This window comes from Tasmannia lanceolata, unplaced genomic scaffold (genome assembly GCF_043159265.1).
Source record: "Tasmannia lanceolata isolate RefF3 unplaced genomic scaffold, GAP_Taslan_0.1 ptg000013l, whole genome shotgun sequence".
Taxonomy (NCBI): Eukaryota; Viridiplantae; Streptophyta; class Magnoliopsida; order Canellales; family Winteraceae; genus Tasmannia; species Tasmannia lanceolata.
This window is the reverse complement of record NW_027518690.1, coordinates 11,676,630-11,697,192: the sequence shown is the minus strand read 5'-3', so window position 1 is coordinate 11,697,192 and position 20,563 is coordinate 11,676,630. Positions and strand designations below refer to the sequence as shown.

The window sequence follows — 20,563 nt, the reverse complement described above, 5'->3', positions numbered from 1 at the left end:
GACCTAAGAGGCAAGAAAACAATGTTTTGCAAGAGATCACAACAGCAATGAAGTGGTTGGGATTGCATCCCAGATAAAGAGAAAGAATGGGTGGACCCACATTGTTCAAAATATAAAAGCATCCATACTCGTGCTTAACCACATTTTAAACGTAGATAGATGTATTTAGACCTTAATTAAGGAGATTTGAAGCTTAAAAGGTGATGCAAATGTGATTGATGGTCATATTTTGGAGAATTTATATGATGGGTGGCCGTGGAAAACATGTGAAGTCTAAAAAAGTAGGTACGGCCCACTTTTTTTTGATGATCCAAACCGTTCATCTGTTTGGGCACAACTTAGGTGCCCCAAAAATCAGTTCCATAGGATGATCCTAACCCTCCGATCTGAACTGATCTGAATATGGAGATTTCCAAAATTCATATTTTGAGGCGGGCAAATAACAATGTTTTACAAATCATGAGATCACAAAAGCGATCGACGGTCAGGGTTGTATCCAGAATAAAGGGAAAAACAGGTGGACCCACATTGTTCAATATATAGAATGATGGCCCCACCACTAAAAGCATACCTTAGTCATGCTTATTTGCTTAACCACTTTTAATCATTAGATAACCCACATATAGACCTTATAATTAAGGAGATTTTGAATTTTAAAATATGATGAAAATGTGATTAATGGTCATATTTTGGGAGTTCTACATGGAATTGGAGAAGATAAAGAAAAAGGTTGGAGCATGGCCCACCTGAATAGATGATCTAAACCATTCATTTTTTGGGCCCATATAAATCATCATAACATCAAACGACCCAGGTCTCACCTCCAATCGCTCTCCATCTTCCACTTTTAAAAACCCTCTCTCCCTCTCAAAACTAAAAGCATCATATTCCTATTCCCCCCCGCCTCTTTAAGATCCGAAAGCAAAACCCTAGAAAAGAAAAAGGCTAAACCCCTCGTCTCTCTTTCCCCTTTCGTTGAGATACGAAAGCAAAAAGCCCTAGAAAAGGCGAAGGGAGAAAGAGAGCGAGCCCGATCAAAACCTTAATTTCTCCGATCGAGACAGGTACGGATATCTCCCTCCCCCTCTCTCTCTCTCTCGATGATCGAAAATCTTTATCTGTCCCTGATTATGCTATTTCCATTCATCTGTCTTAGATCACCCGCCTCTAGCCTGTGGGGAATTTGGCTTTGTTCTGCCAATCTGAAACTCTTGATCGATCGCTTTCTAGGGTTTAGAGTTTTGGTCATCTTTCTCAGTAGATTAGATGCTATTTTAATTTTAAGGATCTATCGACCGCTTTCTAGGGTTCTGGGTTTTGGTCATCATTCTCAGTAGTTTTTTTTTTTTTTTTCAGGGTTTTTATTGAAAGCTTTCTAGGGTTTAGGGTTTTGGTCATCATTCTCAGTAGATAAGCTGTTTTTTAGTTTTCAGGATTTATATCGATCGCTCTCTAGGATTTAGGATTTTGGTCATCATTCTCAGTAGATTAGCTGTTTTTTTTTCTCAGGATTTTCATCTAGTTTGGGACAAAGGCTTTGTTGAGTTGAGTTGAGTTGAGTTGAGTTGAGGATTTTCATCGATTGCTTTCTAGGGTTTAGGGTTTTGGTCATCATTCTCAGTAGTAGTTTTTATTTTATTTTATTTTTATTTTTTTATTTTTCAGGGTTTTTATTGGTCGTTTTCTAGGGTTTAGGGTTTTGATCATCATTGTCAGTAGATTATCTGTTTTTTAATTTTCAGGATTTATATCGATCGCTTTCTAGGGTTTAGGGTTTTGGTCGTCATTCTTAGTAGATTAGCTGTTTTTTTCAGGATTTTCATCGATTGCTTTCTAAGGTTTAGGGTCTTGGCCGTCATTCTCAGTAGATTAGCTGTTTTTTTTTAAAAAATTTTCAGGAGTTTTACTGATTGCTTTCTAGGGTTTAGGGTTTTGGTCATCATTCTCAGTAGATCAGTTGTTTTTTAATTTTCAGGATTTTTTTACAAATGGCATCGCAACAAGCTGTCGCTAGATCTCCCCCGCCTGCTCACGTGGTGCGTATCACTGTTTGAATGACGTCTCCGCGCGTAATTCTCATTTATTTTTCTAGGTCTTTTTATCTGAGTTAGTTTTGTGTTTTTCTTGAAAATTGTGTTCTGAATTGGTTAGGTTGGGAATGCTTTTGTTCATCAATATTACCATATCCTGCATCAATCGCCCAATCTTGTTTACCGGTTCTACCAAGAGAGTAGCAAGCTCGGCCGCCCCGAGGCCCTGGGTGTGATGAGTTCAATTACAACCATGCAAGTAAGTTAGATTTATCATGTATTTACTTCAATTTCGTTTATCAAGTATCTGGTTTGAGTTCAAGCGGGTAAAGTATCTTGAGCTGTGAAATAGCCAATTACTCCTGTTAACTTACCAACTTCTCCAAAAACTTAAGCTGTTGGACAAAGGCGTTATTTATCTTTTTATACTTTAACACTCCCCTGCACGTGTGTCTTACTTGGCAAACACGGGGAACATGTGGTCCCACTCTGGGCCGACCATTGCATGTGGATTTTTGCTATCCAGGAGGTTTGAACTTGAGACCTTTGGCTTTGGTACCATGTTAACTTACCAACTTCCTCGAGACCTTTGGCTTTGGTACCATGCTAACTTACCAACTTCTCCAAAAGCTTAAGCTGTTGGACAAAGGCTTTATTTATCTTTTTATACTTTAACAACTCCAAAAGCTTAAGCTGTTAGAGTTGTCATTTAACCCATTTTCAAACAAAGAAGAAAAAGATTTGTCTTTGAATCATTTATACTTCAACTCCCCTAACGTGTGGCCCCTCTTTAATGGGTTTGCCAAACACGTTGATTTTTAATATCAAGGAGTTGTTGGGTTTTGAACCTAGGACCTGCCGTGAGGCAATAGCTCTAATACCATGGAAACAACCAATAACTCCAAAAGCTTAAGCTGTCAGAGTTGCTATTTAATCATTTATACTTCAGCATGAGTCTTACCTTATATCGTGGAAGTCGCAGATTGGGCTACGAATTCAAATGTCCTTCTTGATATAGTGAATCGGTATTTTTTATTGAATGTTATATTTTTTGTCTATACAGGCTATCAATGAGAAGATACTGTCTCTTGATTACGGCACATTTATAGCTGAGATTAAGACAGTGGATGCGCAGGAATCATTCAATGATGGAGTTCTTGTCCTCGTGACGGGATATCTGACTGGAAAGGACAGCGTAAAGAGAAATTTTACGCAGTCTTTCTTCCTCGCCCCTCAAGACAAAGGGTACTTTGTTTTAAATGACATGTTTAGATACACGGAAGAGGTTGAACATCACAAGGAGGACCAGGGACATGTTAACATCACGAGCGCACCTCTTCCACCTGACCAGGGTATTGACGGATGATTTTTTACATGTTTATAAATTGCTGCTCTTTTTTATTTTTTATTTTTATATGTTGGGTGTGGTGTTTTATTTCGCAGATCCAGTCCCAGTTCAGGAGCATCAGGTTTTTGAACAAACAGATTCTTTGTCAGAGGAAGAAGTTCCTGTTGAAGAAGTGTATAATCCTTCTGACAATGATGATGATTTGGTCATGGAAGAGGAATCACTAGTAGTTGAGGCGGTTGAAGAAACTCATAATGATTCACAGATGATGACTGATTCTGGTTCTAGCATCCAAGAAGAAGCGCCTAAAAAGTCATATGCTTCTATTGTAAGTGGCCTATCTAGCAGGACATGGCTCTCTTTTCTTTTTCTTTTTTTTAATACTATTTTAACCCGGAATTTATTGAGGAACCCGGGGCGGCACCTTAAATTTTATAAATAAGAAAAAAAACGGCTCTCTTTTCTTCCCTTTTATTCCTATCCTGTTTCTTCATGCTCCAAATTGTAACTTGGTTGTTGATCCTGATGTGCTCATTCATGATGTATATGTACATGCAACTTTTTCATGCAGTGATGCAATCACTTGATACCTTTGTACTATCATCTTTTTCATGCAGTGCATGTGCTAGGGTCAGTCGTTGGGTTTTGATTGGTGGTTTATATCCGCCTTGGATTTAGAGTTGCATAAATATTTACCTTAATGTCAAGCTATTCAAGTTCTAGGTGATTATGAATTTGGTATATTTAGTGGTTATAACATTTTCTCTGGATAGTTGAAGGTTACGAAAGAGAGTGCACCACCTCTATCAGTTCCTGCACCAGCACCTCCAAACCCAGAAAGACAGGTTGTTCCCCCTCCAGCACCCTCTTCGGCACCTGAGGTACCCGTTTCCAGTTCTGGTTCGAATGCTATTGAGAGTGGAAATGTCCAAGAGGCAGAAGGTTTCACTATTATCATGACTAATCTTTGTTATATGAATTTATATGTAAAAAGTTTGTCCCCTCTCCTCTTTATGGTGTTCATTTATCTGCTTGTTGCAGCAACTGGCTACTCGATTTACATCAGGAATCTGCCGATGAATGCCGAAGCCGTGCAAATTGAGGAAGAGTTCAAGAGGTTTGGACCCATTAAGAGTGGTGGTGTTCAAGTCAGAAGTAACAAGGTTCCTTTTAATTCAATATTGTACCTCGTTTTCTTTCAAATGCCTTCTTATCTGCCCCTTTTGGATAATTTTTATCTTTGATGGTGCAGCACCAAGCATTTTGTTTCGGTTTTGTGGAATTCGAGGTAGCAAGTGCTATTCAAAGTGCAATAGAGGTATCCCTGCATACATCTTCTGTGCCTTGAAACCATTTTCTCGGTTTCTTTGATCGGTTTTCAGTTGATTGACATAATGAATTTATGGTAATCCAGTTGTTTGCTTTTACTTGTGATTATGTTTTTTCCTCCGTGGAAAAAGTAAAATACTTCTAGCGCTGAGCCAAAATGTTTCATGTTGTCTCGTTTTCTCTCTTGACCTTTATTGTCTCCTCATAACACATTACTTAAGCACTGGTCGCTTGTACTTAGTTATTTTGCAATTTGTGGGGTCTTGGCTGATTCCAGTTATTATTCTAGCCGATTGATAGAAAGCAATTGCTATTTTCTCATATTAGCTTACAAAGAAAAGGCCATTTTCCATTTGTCCATAAGTAATCCCTAAACTTATCCGTGAGGTTTTCTCCTTCTCAATGAGGGGAAGATTCTTACTTCACTTACCAACCTTGTTCTCTACTTCGTTTCTAAGTTCTTTGAACTTTCAAAGATCTTCAACTTGCGTTGCTTCAGGTATAGTGAGCTATACCCAGAATTATTTGTAAAAACTATGAAGTAGACGAACCCACCTCTAGACGAATAAGAAGAGTCTACACACGACAGTGCAAATCCTCTAAACTTCCACTCTTGCCCCAATGCGAATCGTTGTCATCTTAACCTTTAGACATGGTTCACAGATTGGATAGAGTTCCAGATGATTAGATCCAATGGAACCTCCAAAACCAATTAGTGATCCGTTCTAGGTTACTAAGACCTCAATCGAAGGAATCAATGATAGTTGGCTTTACAGCGTCTCGCCTTTTCAATGCGACTCACACTGGTTAACGGCTACTCTCTCAGTAATACCAACCTTATTTGAGCAGGGTTGGACCATTTATCAAAGTATCCCTCACCTTCAAAATTTCCTTTGTTTTATAAAAACAATTTATATCAAAAGCAATCTTGTATTCAAATATTTTGGAAAATAGAAATCCAATTTCTTATTTTTGAGGGTACTAATAAATGTCCTCTCATTTTTAATAATTCCTTACCTCTAAAACAAGTTAACCTATACTATCATATAGTCTTCACTGCAACCATTGCGTCGTTCCGACTTATCAGAAAAGCTTTCATTTGATCAATCTTCTAGTTTTCTTGAATCCTTGCACACTTGCAAGTGTGGGATTGTTTAAGTATCCACACTAAGGAAAGTAGTACCAATTGTATTGGTTTCCATAATGAAACACTTTTAATTTCTTATGAGTGACTCTCGCCATTGTTCTCTACAACATTTTGAATGTCTCTTGGAGTCACCTAGTAGTTTGACTCCATCCTCAAAAACATTTCCTAGACATTGGCTAGTATATCTAGGGCTGTCGTTAAACCCTAACACTGCTTCCGCAGCACTCGTACCATTGACTACGAAGATATTACATTTGCCATGTCTTTTTCTTTATGCCACTTTACGAAGCAATTCTCATCAGTGGCATTTGGACCTGGCACTCTTAGCACCTCTATGGTTAAAATGTAGTTGACCCTAATCTTGCTGTGATTATTCTAGTTTAGTTCTCTAACTAGTTTATGAATCATTGGATCACACCGTTCTACCTTATTTGGGCATTTAGCTAAAGAGTCGAAGGAAATCTTATGCAAAGGAAAATGAGGCTAACTCAAGCAAGTATCCACTTTTTAGTGATATAAATTTCATGACATATCCATCGGATCTGGGTTTTCGATCTTTGATGGTACCGCCCATTGAATGTCTCATTCACGGGCCCCTCAACCTTGTGAATCAAGAGAAATGTAAAGATTTCTCCAATGAGCATCGGAAACTCATTTATGCAGCCATGGCCATAGGCTTTGGGCATAAACCATTTTTGCCTTGAATAAGCGGATTCATCTAATCCGTCATGTCCAACACAACATTCGATTTAATTTGGCCTCCAAGCATTGCCTTGTGTATCCTTTGGGCATCAACACTCTTTGCTTGGACCGCCTCAGAAATGTTCACAAAACACAATGGCTTCTGCTTTGGCATATGACCAAAGCATTTTGCAGACTTCCCTTATCCTAATAGGATTCTGTCAGTTGCTCTAGCCAAAGAAATAATATCGGTTTCTGCCTTGGCATATGACCGTCTTACTCTCTAAACTAGCCAACTAACAGATGGGTATGGAACGCCATGACGATCAATCCTTTCGATCAAATCCCCATTTAACAACTTAATATTAATACAGAAGGAATTACATGTTGGAGTACAATAATCATATTAGCTATGTTTTTAAACTAACTATTCCATGGAAAAATAAAAACATAAACATGCCATCAATCATCAATAACATGGGAAATGTAAACAAACCATTCATCATATGGATAAAAAAATAAACACACCATGGAAACACAAATAGAAAATATCCATGTATCCAATTTGGTATCTTGGATTATAGGGATCCTTCCACTGACCTTATTTGAATGAGGGAATCCCTACAACATCATATTACCAAATTGAGAGTGGAGTATGGGCAACAAAGTGTTTTCGCATTAGGAAAAATCCGCTGACCTCAAGGCAAATTTTCCAAAGGGTTTTATCTCAGATTTGCATCATCAAATGAAGCTAAGAGTATATGTAATATCAGCGTGCATGTCCGTCCTCGGTTGGATCGAATTCTGCCACCATCCGCCAGACTGTTTGGAGCATCGCGATGACGCGATTCCCACGATCCATCCGTCAATCTTCAAGAAAGCGGTATCATCCTCAGTTAGTCTTGGACAATATAAAATAATCTATCAAAGTGTCCTACCCTAGCCTATGTAATCTATACATCAGTAATAATCTCCATAGGAAACCAGCCGTTCGCACAACTGCCTAGAGGAAGTACATAAATTGAATTAAATTAAATTAATTACATTGCAGACTTAAAAATATATAAACCATGAATAATAAATCTGATATGAAAACACATCAGAACATCCATCACATGAATATCCATTCATCATATGCACGAATTAAGGTCTGTCATCACCAATATTGATAAATTCGCATAAAAAATAAGTTAATTAATTTTTTTAATTAATCATCCTAGTTTCTGATTTCAAAGAGAACATGGTGAAAAATATTTTTAACAATATAGAAATCCACACAAAATTTCGTGCCAAAAAAAGATCCTTTGGTTAAGAAAACTAAAAAAATAGTCCTGTATCAGGGACTAGTTCGGATAGCATGACCATCAGAACAATCTAAGTAGGAATTAATTGTTCTGACTCCTAATAAAGGTTCTAATCATGCTACAAACATCCAAAATCAGTGTTTGAAAGGTTTATACCTAGGTTATAAACTTTTCAACCATTTTGGGATCGAACAAAAAATACCCGTTAATTCCGCAGCGAAAAATTGCATTTTTGGTACAACTTGAAAAATTCATCTCACAATCCGCTTGTCGGATTTCGATGATTCTTGATGCGTTGAACTCGTATTCGAGTGTACTTTCCGACCACGTAGAGAAATCAACATGAAAATTCTAGCAGGTAGATCGTTTCCGCTGATCTTTGCGCAATCATCCATATGTCTATTAAATCACACAACAAGCTAGGAACTTCGGATATCCGTGATAAACGTCCGCGCTCACAACGGATAGTTGCATGATCTATCTTTGGTTCGTTAGCCCCCAATCTACCCTAATTAGCTCTGATATAACTAGTTGGAAGGGTTTTCACCCCAGGCGAAATCGTTACGCGCAACAAAACTAGAAACCGTGTAGAACAAAACTTTTCTCATCGATTTCGCCTGTTAATCCAGGAACCTAGGGTCTAGATGATCTTATGGTGATTTAAATAAAAATATAAGACATAAAATACCTTTGTGACTGACCGTAATGTCAGCCTCTGTTCGATCTACTCAAATGGCCACGATCGATCTCATTGCCGTAGACCCGCAAGTTGAATCGATGGATTACTTCAAAGCAAAGAGAAGTTGAAGAACTTCTCTTCAAACATGTACTGATCAATATCAGTACCTTTGGATGGGAATTTGAATTTTTTTGATGTAGCTTTAGGTTTTCTCAAAACAATTTGAACTATAATTGAAAAACTAAGAGATAAAGATAGAAAACTTGTGAGTAGAAGAGAGAGATAGTCTTGGATATTATTCCAAGGAGAGTGCACGAATTTTCCACCCTTGATTAGCCTCTAAAAACGTGCTATGATGGTTTATATTGTTGGTTGATTAGCCTCTAAAAACGTGCACGAATTTTCCACCCTTGATTAGCCTCTAATAAATTCTAAAGTTTCTCACAATTCGACTCAAATTGGAAAAACTAGTTAAGTTGACTTTGAATATTGGAAACCAACACAAACTGGGAACCTTTGGAGGTTTCCTACTAGCATTGGGCATGTTCCCAACCTTGGAAAAATGTAGCTTGCTTTGGGTTTTTTTTGCATGTGGGGCTCGTTCCGATGCACGTGCATTTCCGCTACAAAGCTGCTAGCTAATTTTCAATTTCGTTTTGGACAATTAGATTAAAGAATCTAGAAAAGTCATAAACAGGAAGTTGTTACCCTTTTAAAGATCTTTTCAATGAGTATTTACACTCAATTTCACCAAGTGATTAGTGAGTTATAATTGTTTGAGTAAAACGAGTCTATAAGCTAAATACACACTTGTTATTTAATTTTCCTAATTAAATAAACTTATTTTCTCCCATCCAATGGGATAAAAGATCCATTCATAATATTCTATAATTCCCAAAATACTCCTAAGTTAACAATTAATTCTTTGGGTATTCCAAATGCATCATACGGTGTGTATATACACCAAAGGAACTACGTAAATCTTTTCGCTCGCATCAAATGCGATGAATCTAGTCCGTCCGTGCAATCTAGTAAATGTGGGACCCTTATCCAAAGGATATAAATGAGACATTTGAGTTATGAGTGTGATCGTTGCAGGGATCCGATGGTCGATTCTGTAGATCTAATAATGGGCCCCACTGCGATTTTGCTCAATAGTCAACTATTATAATCGCATTGTATCAGTGGCCTCCATCGTGACGTAACCCTGAAAATAATCGTCAAATCATTATACCCCTAGTCACATCTAAGGTTTAAAATTTCGATTTCGGTAACGATTTCGGACTGTGAAATTTCGGTCAAAATCTGGCACTCGACCCGAAACTAATATTTTATTCAATATTAAATTTCGGCCGAAATTACCGGAAGGCCGAAATTTCTGTGAAATATTAAATTAATATTAAAAAAACATATTTTGTGTCAAATTTCGGAAAAACCGAAATTTCGACCGAAATTCTGAAATTTCGATCGAAATAAATGACCGTTTCGGTTTTGATGCATTTCGGTGTCGGTCTCCACCGAAATCCGAAATTTTGGTCCGAATTTTAAAACCATGGTCACATCTTAAATGTGCAAGTCCCTTCTCCATTCCACGTCTCACTGAGTTGAGTCTTATGGAGGGTGGACAATTACTGCCCCATGGGCCCACTCATGGTATACCTTTCAGTCAAGCAGTTAGGGCCGCAAATGCATTTGCAAAATCATTTCAAAAGCATGCAAGTGTTTTAATAGAATATTTGATAAACCATTGAATATGTGTGATGTACTCGGTAATCGACACATATTCGTCCTCAGGTAGTTAAGTAAGAATACCATCCTCGAGGATTCACAGATCCTAGGGAGCAGGGTGATATGATATCATAGTTTTTTGCAGACCTTAAAGGTTCTTGGTTGGGGTCGATATTGGACATCTCGTCCCTCTCACAACCGGCACCAGTCTTTCCTACATGCACGTGTCGTGGAGTACTTATCTCAGTCACTTGGGTACTGGACCTCAAGCAAGATGAGTGGGTGCGACAATGAGATTGTGCACTGAACAGGATCACACTAGAATAGCTCGATTACAGGAGTTAGTAAGGCTATTCTACATGACATGACCCTTTACATGTCCTTAGATCTTAGGGGTCATATTGGTCCGTGGGCCCAACCTAGATTCTTGGTCTATCCAACCGTGGTCCTTCTATAGATCACCAGAGGGTAGTACTGGAGTCTTGGACAAACCCACGAGGCTAATAGGGATACCCAACATGGAATTCTTCGCCCCTATATTAGAGGGAGATCATCTACAGTTTCGATCAGAGCAGTAGGCATATAACATAGCTTGCCCAAGCGGATTGAATAAATGGTTTATCAAATGTTTTATTAAAACACTTGTATGTTTTTGAAATAGTTTTTGCAAATACATTTGCGGCCCTAACTGTTTGACTGGAAGGTATACCACAAGTGGATCCGGGAGTAGTAGATGCCCACTTCCTGTAGGATCCAACTCAGTAGATGTGGGATGGGGAAAGGACTTCCGCATATTAGATGTGATTAGGGCTATGATAATTTGATGGTCATTTTCAGGGTAACGTCTCGATGGAGGCCACTGATCTAATGCGATTATAGTAGTTGACTACCGAGCAAAATTGCAGTGGGGCCCATTATTAGGTTTTGCAGGATCGACCGTCAAATCCCTGCATTGATCCCACTCACAATTTGAACGACCCATTTATATCCTTTAGATAAGCGTCTTCCATTTACTAGATTGCACATACAGATTAGGTTCGTTGCGTTTGATGCAAGGGAAAAGATTTATGTAGTTCCTTTGGTGTATAAACATCGTAGGACGCATTTGGAATACCCAAAGAGTTAATTGTTAACTCAGGGGTATTTTGAGAATTATAGAATATGATGGATGGAGCGTTTATCCCATTGGATGGGAGGAAATAAGTTTATTTAATTATAAAATTTAATAACAATAGTGTATTTTGCTTATAGTCACATTTTACTAAAACAGTCATAACTTTCTAACCTCTTGGACAAAATGGCTGTGTAAGTACTTGTTTTGAACAACTTTAAAAGGGCTACAACTTTGTAGCGTATGAATTTTCGATTCTTCTGTCTAATAGTCCAAAAATGGGCTTGAAAATCGGTCAACAACTTTATAGCGGGAATGCACTTGGATCTGGGTGGGCCCCACATGCAAAAATGCCCAGCCTAAGCAAACCACGTTTTTCCAAGGTTTAGAATATGCCAAATCCTAATAGGAAATATTCATATGTTCCTACTTTGTGTTGGTTTCTAATATTCACAGTCTCATGATCTTGTTTTCCTAATTTTTGTCAAATTGTGAGAGAAACTTCTGGAATTTTTAAAAGTTGGAAACCAACTCTATATAAACCATCATAGCACGTTTTTGAAGGCTGATCAAGGCTGGAAAATTCGTGCTCCCTCCTTAGAAAAACATGCAACACTATCTATTTCTTCTACTCTTAAGTTTTCTCTCTTTATCTCCTAGTTTTTCAATTCTAGTTCAAATTGCTTTGAGAAAACCTAAATTTCCAAGATGATTCAAATTCCCATCCAAAGGTAATGATATAGATCCGTACATACGTTTGAAGAAAAGTTTTTCAACTTCCTTTCTCGCAATTTGAAAATCCATTGGTTCAACTTGCGGGTTCGCGGCGATGAGATTGACCGTGGCCGTTCGAGGAGTAGATAAAGCAGAGGCTGATTTACGATCAGTCGCAAATGTATTTTTGTGTCTTTTTTTTTATTTGAATCACCATCCGATCATCTAGACCCTAGGTTCCTGGGTTAACGGGCGAAATCAATTAGAAATTTTTTATTCTATGCGATTTCTAGTTCCGTTGCACATAGCGATTTCACCTGGGGGTTAAAATCCTTCCAACAAGTGGTATCAGAGCTGACTAGGGAATAGATTAGGGGGCTAACGAACCAAAGATAGATCATGCGGTTACTTACTGTGAGCCCGGACGTTTGTCCCGGCTATCCGAGGTTTCTAGCCTGTCGTGCGATTTAATAGACATAAGGACTGTTGTGCAAAGATCATCAGAAACGATCTTCTTATTGGAATTTTCGTGTTGATTTCTCTACATGGTTGGAAAGTAAACTCGAATACGAGTCCAACGCATCAAAATCCAACAAGTGGATTGTGAGATATGATTTTTTCAAGTTGTACAAATAACATAGTTTTTCGCTGCGGGAATTAACGGGTTTTTTCCTTAGAAGCACGAAGCGGGTGCGGGAGCGGGGGCGGAGGCGGGGGCGGAGGCGGGAGCGGGGGCGGGGAAGCGTGGGGTCTAGAAGAGTCTAAGTTTGGGAGCGCCATGGGAGCGTGTATGCAATATTTTCTTAATATATCTTTAAAAATTCAAGTACATCAAAAAATAATATTTTCTAACCATTTTCATATGTATCTTTCAAAATGTAAATACATCTAAAAGCTAATTTCTAACCATCTTCATTTGTGTGCACTCGTTCATCGTGCATTCTGAAGATGCATAAGCCTTTGTGCTTGCTCCAATAAAGTACTTTGAAGAGTTAGAGTTTGATGTAAGGAAGTTGGTGATGGTGGGACTTATAGAGTAATAGAAGTAGGCTGGGGTGTCATTAGAACGGTTCCCGTCTCTCTCAGGTCGCGGTCCCTGGAAGCTCCTTCCTAAGGAGCGCCGAATCGAGGTTCTGAGGTGGGAGCGGCACCCCGAGAGAAGGTTCCTGCTTCTAAGGTTTTTTCCATGGAGTTTCCTTTCAACTAAGCAGCAATTCAGAAAATTTTGATGGAACGACCCAAGATATGCCAAACCTCAATAAAATGCAACCCCAAACCACAGTGGCTACCTCACAATGCATAAAAATGCGGTCTATGGATTCACCAGTCTGAACGCAGAGAGAACAATCTATCAACCACATACTCCTGTTGGGTAAGAAGTCAATCGTCTGAATATCTGGCCTCTGCAAACCGCCCAACAAAATAGGCACACTCGTAACAGATAGATCTGGGCCCTTTCAAATCCTTTCTAACCACAGTTGTTTGAAATAAAAACCCTTAACAGATACATTTGGTGCCCATTAAGCATTCTGCATGACTTCTATAACAGCATCCCATCCTGACCTTCTGATAGCTTGCTAAATGATTCTTTCATGCATTTCCTTCGGGATAGAATTGTAAGAAAGCATTGGTCCATCCAGCAGAACTCTGCTTGTTCCAATAATCTTCCAACTCCTCTACAAACTTCAAATTAGTCGAAAGAGAACCCCATTCAAATCGTGCATAAGTGAATGTTAACCATGTAACTTTCCTCTACAAATCTAAATTAGTCGAAAGATCACCCCACTTATCATTATCATGGATTTTTAGCTCACAGGGTGTGGGGTTTCTTGAATGCTATATGAATTTGATAATTAGTGCATCCACATTCTAAGGATTTTGATGTGATAAATGGATTTCCTTGCATTCTATGAGAAAGCTACAATATCGAATTATCAGTTGGTATTCTCACACGAATAAACAAGCAGAAACGGATTAATGAAAATCTGAGGAAGCATGTCTTGAGTCTCTCCACAGAATCCCATCTTTTAATCACTCAAAACGAAGAAAACTGGTAAACGGGCTCTGTGGGTCGTGGATGTTGAACAAGATTTTCAGGATTCTCCATCCTTCGCACCTAAAATGTGCAGGAATTATTATTACAATGGTTGCTGAACACTCCGTTGTAGAGTTGGAGGCCTCAAACAATTAAATTGTAGAGACTATTTTTCTTCATTCAACTGTTCTCAGCCCCTGGAATGCTTTGTCAAAATTTTACTTCTTTTGGAATTCCTTTGTTTTCCTGCTTGATGATTGCTTCACATGTTTCAGTAACCCCAATGTTTTCTGGGTGTCTAGTTTGGCATTCCTACTGGCGAGTATACTATTAAACTTGAGAATGCACAGGACAAAGAGTTCAAAATGCAAGGGAATATTTATTATTTAGATGTCGCTGAAATTCTAAAACTTTTAATAAGATAAGAAGCTGGGTTACTTCTGAAACTAATGTGATAGCTGGACTCCTGCTTGTATGAATTTCTCATGTTCAAAAAAAATTGTCAACGTTTTGATATATTTCATTGTTTATGTGTTTGATTCTTTATTTCAGGCTTCACCTATTATGATTGGTGGTCGTCAAGTTTATGTTGAGGAAAAGCGAACGACTTCTACTTCTCGAGGTAAGTCGTGCAAGAAACCTGGTTCATTGTGGACTAAAATGTTATCCGAGGTTTCAATTTGCAATGGATGGACATTTTTTTTGGCAATGTAAAGATCTATATTAAAACCATAAAAAAATGGAAAGACCTATATTTTTTTATTATAGAAAACATTGGTGCTTCTGTCAATGGCATGCATATGCATACACAAACACAGATTTATGAGCACTGCTAATCCCATCTATTCGCTTCTATCCTTTTGTTGCTCATGGGTCACAGTGTAGATGTGGCATGCGTCCCTAGTAATTGTGGCTGTTGGTCTGATGGGTCCATTAGACTAAAGGTATTGGGGGGTCACTGGGCAAAAGGGATAATCCTGAGTCCTAACCACTGGATGATGGCCTGCAAACAGAACAGCAACATTTGGTAGGAAAAACCAAATATGAAATATCCCTTTTTGATCGAGGGTGTAGCATCCTCCTCTTTCTGTGGAATCTGGACCCACGTATGATCTTCTAGTGGTTTTCCTCAGTATCAGTTGCCCTGATTCCTACACGTGCTGCATGTATGGTGGGCCTGTGAGGGGAAAGATGATAGGTGCGAAGATTATAAGTATTCTATATTCCCATGTTTATATAACCCATTTCAGTATTTCAGGATGTGTTCAAACTGGTTGGTATCTCAAGTTATAAAATTGGAATTCAGCTCTTCAAATTCAGAATTGTGCACATTTTCTGAAAGGAAATGATATAAGAACAAACATGTTTTGATATTTGCACTAACACGTCTTGTCTTTTATTATTTAAAGAGCTGTCAAAGGCTATTAGAGTTCCCCAAAAGCTCTCGCAAGCCAAGTAAAATAGAAAAAGACGAGCTAGGTTTTGTGCAATTATTTAAACATGGTTGTGCTGATATTATTTCCCTTTACGAATTGTAAAAGCAGATCATGTAGTACCATGTCATTTGAAAAGGACATTTGTTTGCCAAAGTTGATAGACAGGGATGCCCCCATTTTTTTTTTTTTTTTTGGAGTTATGAGACAATGAAATGATTTGTTTTCTCTCTGCAGTTAACAACAGAGGACGGTTTCTACCTGGGAGGGGAGGAGGGGGGTTCAGGCATGATGGAGGGAGAGGGAGAGGGAACTATACGAGTGCTCGGTATTACAGCAGAGGGGATTTCAATAACAGGTCCGACTTTGTGAACCGGGGTGCCAGCAGGGGAGGATCTTCTAGCCGTGGAGGTGATGGAGGATATCAGAGGTTTGATGACATGGGTAATAACAGTGGCCGCATGAACCGCCCTAATGGGTTTGCTGCGCCAAAATCGGTCGCACCACGGGTTTCTGCTTCTGCTTGAAGACTGGATATTAGAGGTGTGGTGAGGAATGTGATTTATCCGGATGGATGGTTGACGTTTTCAGAAGCTAACTAAAGATCTTTAAGGATTTCGTTTTTGATTTTTTTCTATTTTGCCACCCTTTTTTTGGGTTTAAGCTGGTGGTATTACATGCTTACTTGGTAGTTGTGTTGTGTTAGCATATTGTTATCAAACTCCAGGTTAACTTTTCTTTTCTTTTCCCCCTAAATTTTTTTCTTAAATACTGGCTGTCATTTTTAGAAATTTTCTTTTCTGTGCTGGAAAAAAAGAGAGCAGATGGTTAGTTGGTCTGGGTTTTTTTTTTTTTCTTTCTGAGATTGGTTGGCCGATTGGTTATTAGCGTTCACTTTGCCTATTGTTTCTATTGAAGAACTGTAAAAAAATGATTTATATGTTTCCTTCGAACCTTAAATCGTCTTGTTTCCATTGCTGGTCCTGAATGGATTTGGAGTGATTCCTCGGGCTTTCTTCATCAGTGATCTTGTTTGTTTACATTGGTGTTAAAATATCAGCAGTCCTTGCTTGCATATATCTTGTATGAACAGATTTTCCGAGGCTTAGACTATTACATTTCTTAGTTACTGACTTTTCTTTTCTTATTTTTTTGGAGGGTGGGGGTTGGTCATTTTATTAGGTTTTGTTCGGCTTGGGCTGGAAATTTCAAGATTATAGAACCTTGGGTGTATGTGTTTCCTTGCATTGTGTTTGTGTGACCTGCTTCTCAAAGTATTACCAGTCATGTGTGGTACAGGTATCCTGAATTCTGATATTTCTCAGACTTGTTTTTTCATTGGTTACAGCCCAATGGAAGCAGCATTCAATTACTGTGCTGTATTTTCTTGAAGAGGCTAACAAATATGGGATTTGCTAGCGTCCAACTCAGATTGTCTGTTGCATGTCACACCAACCACACAGGCTCACTTTACAGCAGCTTTTGTCTTCATTCAGGAGGGGGCTCATCTGACATGCAACTGACCATCTGCGATTGACGCTAGCAAATCCCAACAAATATATGATGGATCAAAAGCTGGTGAATGTATGGTTAAAAGATAGTGGCCCAGAAATTTGAATTGGGTAGCAAATTCTTCATCCAAATCAAAAAGTTAAATTGGTTTCCCAAGGTGAATTCTTATGTTTACAAATTGCGGAAGAGACCAAAAACAGAAAAGAAAAAACATGGTTCATGAAGCTAATCTAATAAAGCTTTGGGGCCTCTTCGGTTTCATGCTTTTCTGATCTAACATTACTAATAGAACCATTCGATCGATGTGGCTTTTGAATAATAAAATTATATTTTGATGTGGTAATTTGAGCAACTAACTTTGTGGGTCACCGCCTTTCCTATTATCAATTTCCAACTAATTCAGTCGGGTCCTGTTAGCCTATTGGAAAACGTGTCCTCTGTGTACTCTTAAATAGTGTTTTGAAACTTCGGACTTGGTGAGAACGAGTTCGACCAGAGTGGATTAAAGATGGTGGCCAACAGTTTTTCATTAACTCAGATGTGTCAAACGAGCTTTGATCGACTTAGAACTAATAATTTATAACTTTCAAGGAAAAATATCTGTAGCAATAGCACATGTGGGGTTCACTGGTTTAATCTAAATCATTATTTCTCCTGCATCAAAGTATCAAACAATCCCAATCTTCCATTTAGAGAGATTTTCACGAAATAGACATCTGATAGAGGACCAGGATTGTCCAATGGGGAAGATATATTGACATGGTTGATCCAACGTACATGGCATGGGGTGGTGCCATTATATAATGGTGCGAGATTAGTGTGATTTTTGTTTGGAAAAGTTTGGAAAGGTAAGTTCCTACCTTTTCTTATACTCAAAAAAGAAAATTGGAACTGACCCTATTCAAATTTTATTTGGAGAGACTTACAATTTGTGATAATATCCGTCCAAATTAACCATGATAGTATCATTTCCCTTGGAAGGAAATTTTTTTGATTTTTTTCCATCAAAAATGTTTTTCTTGCAATCAACAGGGCCAGAGAGCCTTCTTTCTGTCATGTCCCCATGTTATTAAAAGATGAGAGAGAGAGAGAGAGAGAGAGAGAGAGAGAGAGAGAGCAGGATTGATCTCATTAACCATTGATTAGTGTAAGGTTAAAAAACAAAATAGAATCTCCTCTTGCAATTTGCTAAGAAGAGTTCACGTACAGTTTTGATGATACAATGCTAACCTCTGTTTTGGTGTACCTATACAAGAACCCAGTTATGGTTTTCCCATTCGAGCCATTCCCAGTGGTTGAAACGCATGGCATTTTGGGTAGGGATTGTGGGCAGGGCTGAGATTTATTGTCTGCATTCTGGGTTGTTTATAGTTGAGACTGGTTCCTCTGGTCTTCTTGGGCTAGATGTTGCAGTGTTTGATTGCATTTTAAATTCTACAGGTACTTGGGTAGATTTTATCTGGTTATTTGATGGGCTGTGCTTTAATTGGGTTCCCGCCCGGGAGCTGAGGTTGCTGTAATGGAGACTGACTTGAATGGCTTCTGGTTTTGCTGTTGCTGCTCTCTCCTGAAATGATGAACACAGTTTGATTTTAGATGACATTTTGTAGATTGAATTCTTGTAAGAGCAAATACATGAAGAAAAAGAATACAGTATTTCTGTATCTGATTGAACCCAATTGATGTTGTTTTTTATAGCCTTTGTTGATTCTTGATGACTAAAAAGGTTGATGAAACTACGAAAAACCAAAAACCAGACATTGTGATTTGTATACGTCTTTAATCAAATCCATCTTCTTCCCAAGAAGACGTGTTTCCATTTTCATGTTAGGTTATAATTTTCATGTAAAACTCTATCCCCTGCAATGCTGGATTCAGTTGCTCTAGCATTGCATAATCTCATCTCCATCTATGGAGCTTCAAAACTAAAACTTGATAACCCAATGAAGAGATTCAAATCGGTTTTCTTAGAACAAATTTGATGACCCAAAATACAGATATGCAAGCTCTAAAAGAAAACTGTTTCTAATTTGATAGCAGAGGACAATGACGGAGAGGGCCCAGAACTGGAGGAATCAAATATTGTTAAATTTTGGAGAGAAGATTTCACTAATCTTGAATTCTCTACAGAGAGCCCAATGAGTTATTATATAGAACACTCAAAAGATAAGCATAACCAAGGCAAGAGATAAATATAAAATTCCTACCTACTAAGATTGGCCTAATTGCTAATTTAATTAAGCTACCTAATCTAGCTAGCTTTCCCATTCAACCCACTTGCCTAATCCCATTCAACCCACTTGCCTAATCTACACCAAGATAATCCAACGGTCTGATCTGACAAATCTTAACACGCCCCCTCAAACGTATATTGATTGAAAATCAATAAATGTTTGCTGACAATAAAATTTTCCACATTGATTACAATAAAATGTCCCCAACACACTTAGCGGTGCAATGCAGTCCAAGCAGATGAAGAAGGTCTTGATTGATGCTTCTTGCCAAATGTACGCCAAAGCCCGTTGCCGAAAGGAAGCCACAATAGACTAGATGAGACTCAAGGCCCCTATGGACGAGTCTACATGAAATGGGTCACTGTGAACTGTACCAATGCCAAAATTGGCAAAATTCCTCTATGGGCAAAAAACCCTCTCAGGCGCACACACTCCAAGGGTCCGAGAATACGCCTCAACGGACTGAAGCACCTCAACTGAGTAGAGTAGCTACTATTTTAGGCACGTACCCCAAGGGTCCGAGGCATATACCTTAATGGACCAAAGCGAGTAGAGTAGCTACTATTTCAGGCACGTACCCCAAGGGTCCGAGGCATATACCTTAATGGACCAAAGCACCTCAACTGAAATAGTTTGGAGAATGAAGAATTAGAAGAAAAAGAAGATAAAAAGGAACGGCAACTAAGCGGCTTAAGGAAACAATTATTGGCAAACATCAAAGTCATATGAAACCTTTTAAAAAGAAATGAGATAGTGTGTCCACAAAGAGGGGTGCAAATATCAAATTGGGTGAAAGATAGATAAGGACTTGAAGAAGGGATTTATGGATCAAAAGAAGATGATGCAAATCCAAGGGGTGCTGATATTAATGTTGGCATGTATTTGTTTTTAAAGAACAGAAGCAAGAGGTGTGGTCATATAAAAGTTGGATATAGACACTATCTTTTGCAAACCCAAGAGAAGGAAATGAGAGTACATCCACACAAGACAAAGGCAACATGGTGGCTGTTGAATAATATTACTTAGCTTGCTTCCCTTGTATCTTCAAGGTCTCCAACCCATCAATTTTTCATTGATTAGAGAGCTTCATCCGTGTCTTGTCCCATCCAAAATAAAATATCACAACCTTCCTCATCAAATAAGAAACCAATATCACCCCCTTTGCAAAAAATGGGATGACAGGAAACAACACAAGTTTTTTTTTTTTTTTTGGCTGGGCAACGTCCTCGCATCAATGGAAGGCTAACATGCTCGGCGTAGGTGCTTAATAAAAAGTAA

General features: G+C 38.5%; 1 protein-coding gene across 3 annotated transcripts; it reads left to right on the top strand.

Moving 5' to 3' along the window:
- Positions 1-863: 863 nt before the first annotated feature.
- On the top strand, positions 864-16,377 carry LOC143889791 (nuclear transport factor 2-like). 3 transcript variants are annotated; one of them, XM_077394142.1, is made up of 10 exons: positions 864-1,064; positions 1,976-2,036; positions 2,152-2,289; positions 3,094-3,382; positions 3,474-3,706; positions 4,158-4,320; positions 4,420-4,541; positions 4,631-4,696; positions 14,659-14,728; positions 15,777-16,377. In XM_077394142.1, exons 2-10 carry the CDS (start codon positions 1,989-1,991, stop codon positions 16,064-16,066), a joined length of 1,419 nt encoding a protein of 472 aa, XP_077250257.1. In that variant the 5' UTR covers positions 864-1,064; positions 1,976-1,988; the 3' UTR covers positions 16,067-16,377. The 3 variants fall into 3 exon arrangements, with proteins under 3 accessions (XP_077250257.1, XP_077250256.1, XP_077250258.1); XM_077394141.1 differs by having other exon boundaries at positions 865-1,064; positions 4,152-4,320; XM_077394143.1 differs by lacking the exon at positions 15,777-16,377 and adding an exon at positions 14,987-15,226 and having other exon boundaries at positions 865-1,064; positions 4,152-4,320.
- The last annotated feature ends 4,186 nt before the right edge of the window (positions 16,378-20,563 follow it).

Excerpts from the sequence above, each read along its gene's own strand:
- LOC143889791 (XM_077394141.1), top strand. The coding sequence starts at position 1,989 with ATGGCATCGCAACAAGCTGTCGCTAGATCTCCCCCGCCTGCTCACGTG. Across the intron at positions 2,037-2,151 it reads CTCCCCCGCCTGCTCACGTG|GTTGGGAATGCTTTTGTTCA; the intron begins GTGCGTATCACT and ends TGAATTGGTTAG. Across the intron at positions 14,729-15,776 it reads AACGACTTCTACTTCTCGAG|TTAACAACAGAGGACGGTTT; the intron begins GTAAGTCGTGCA and ends TTCTCTCTGCAG.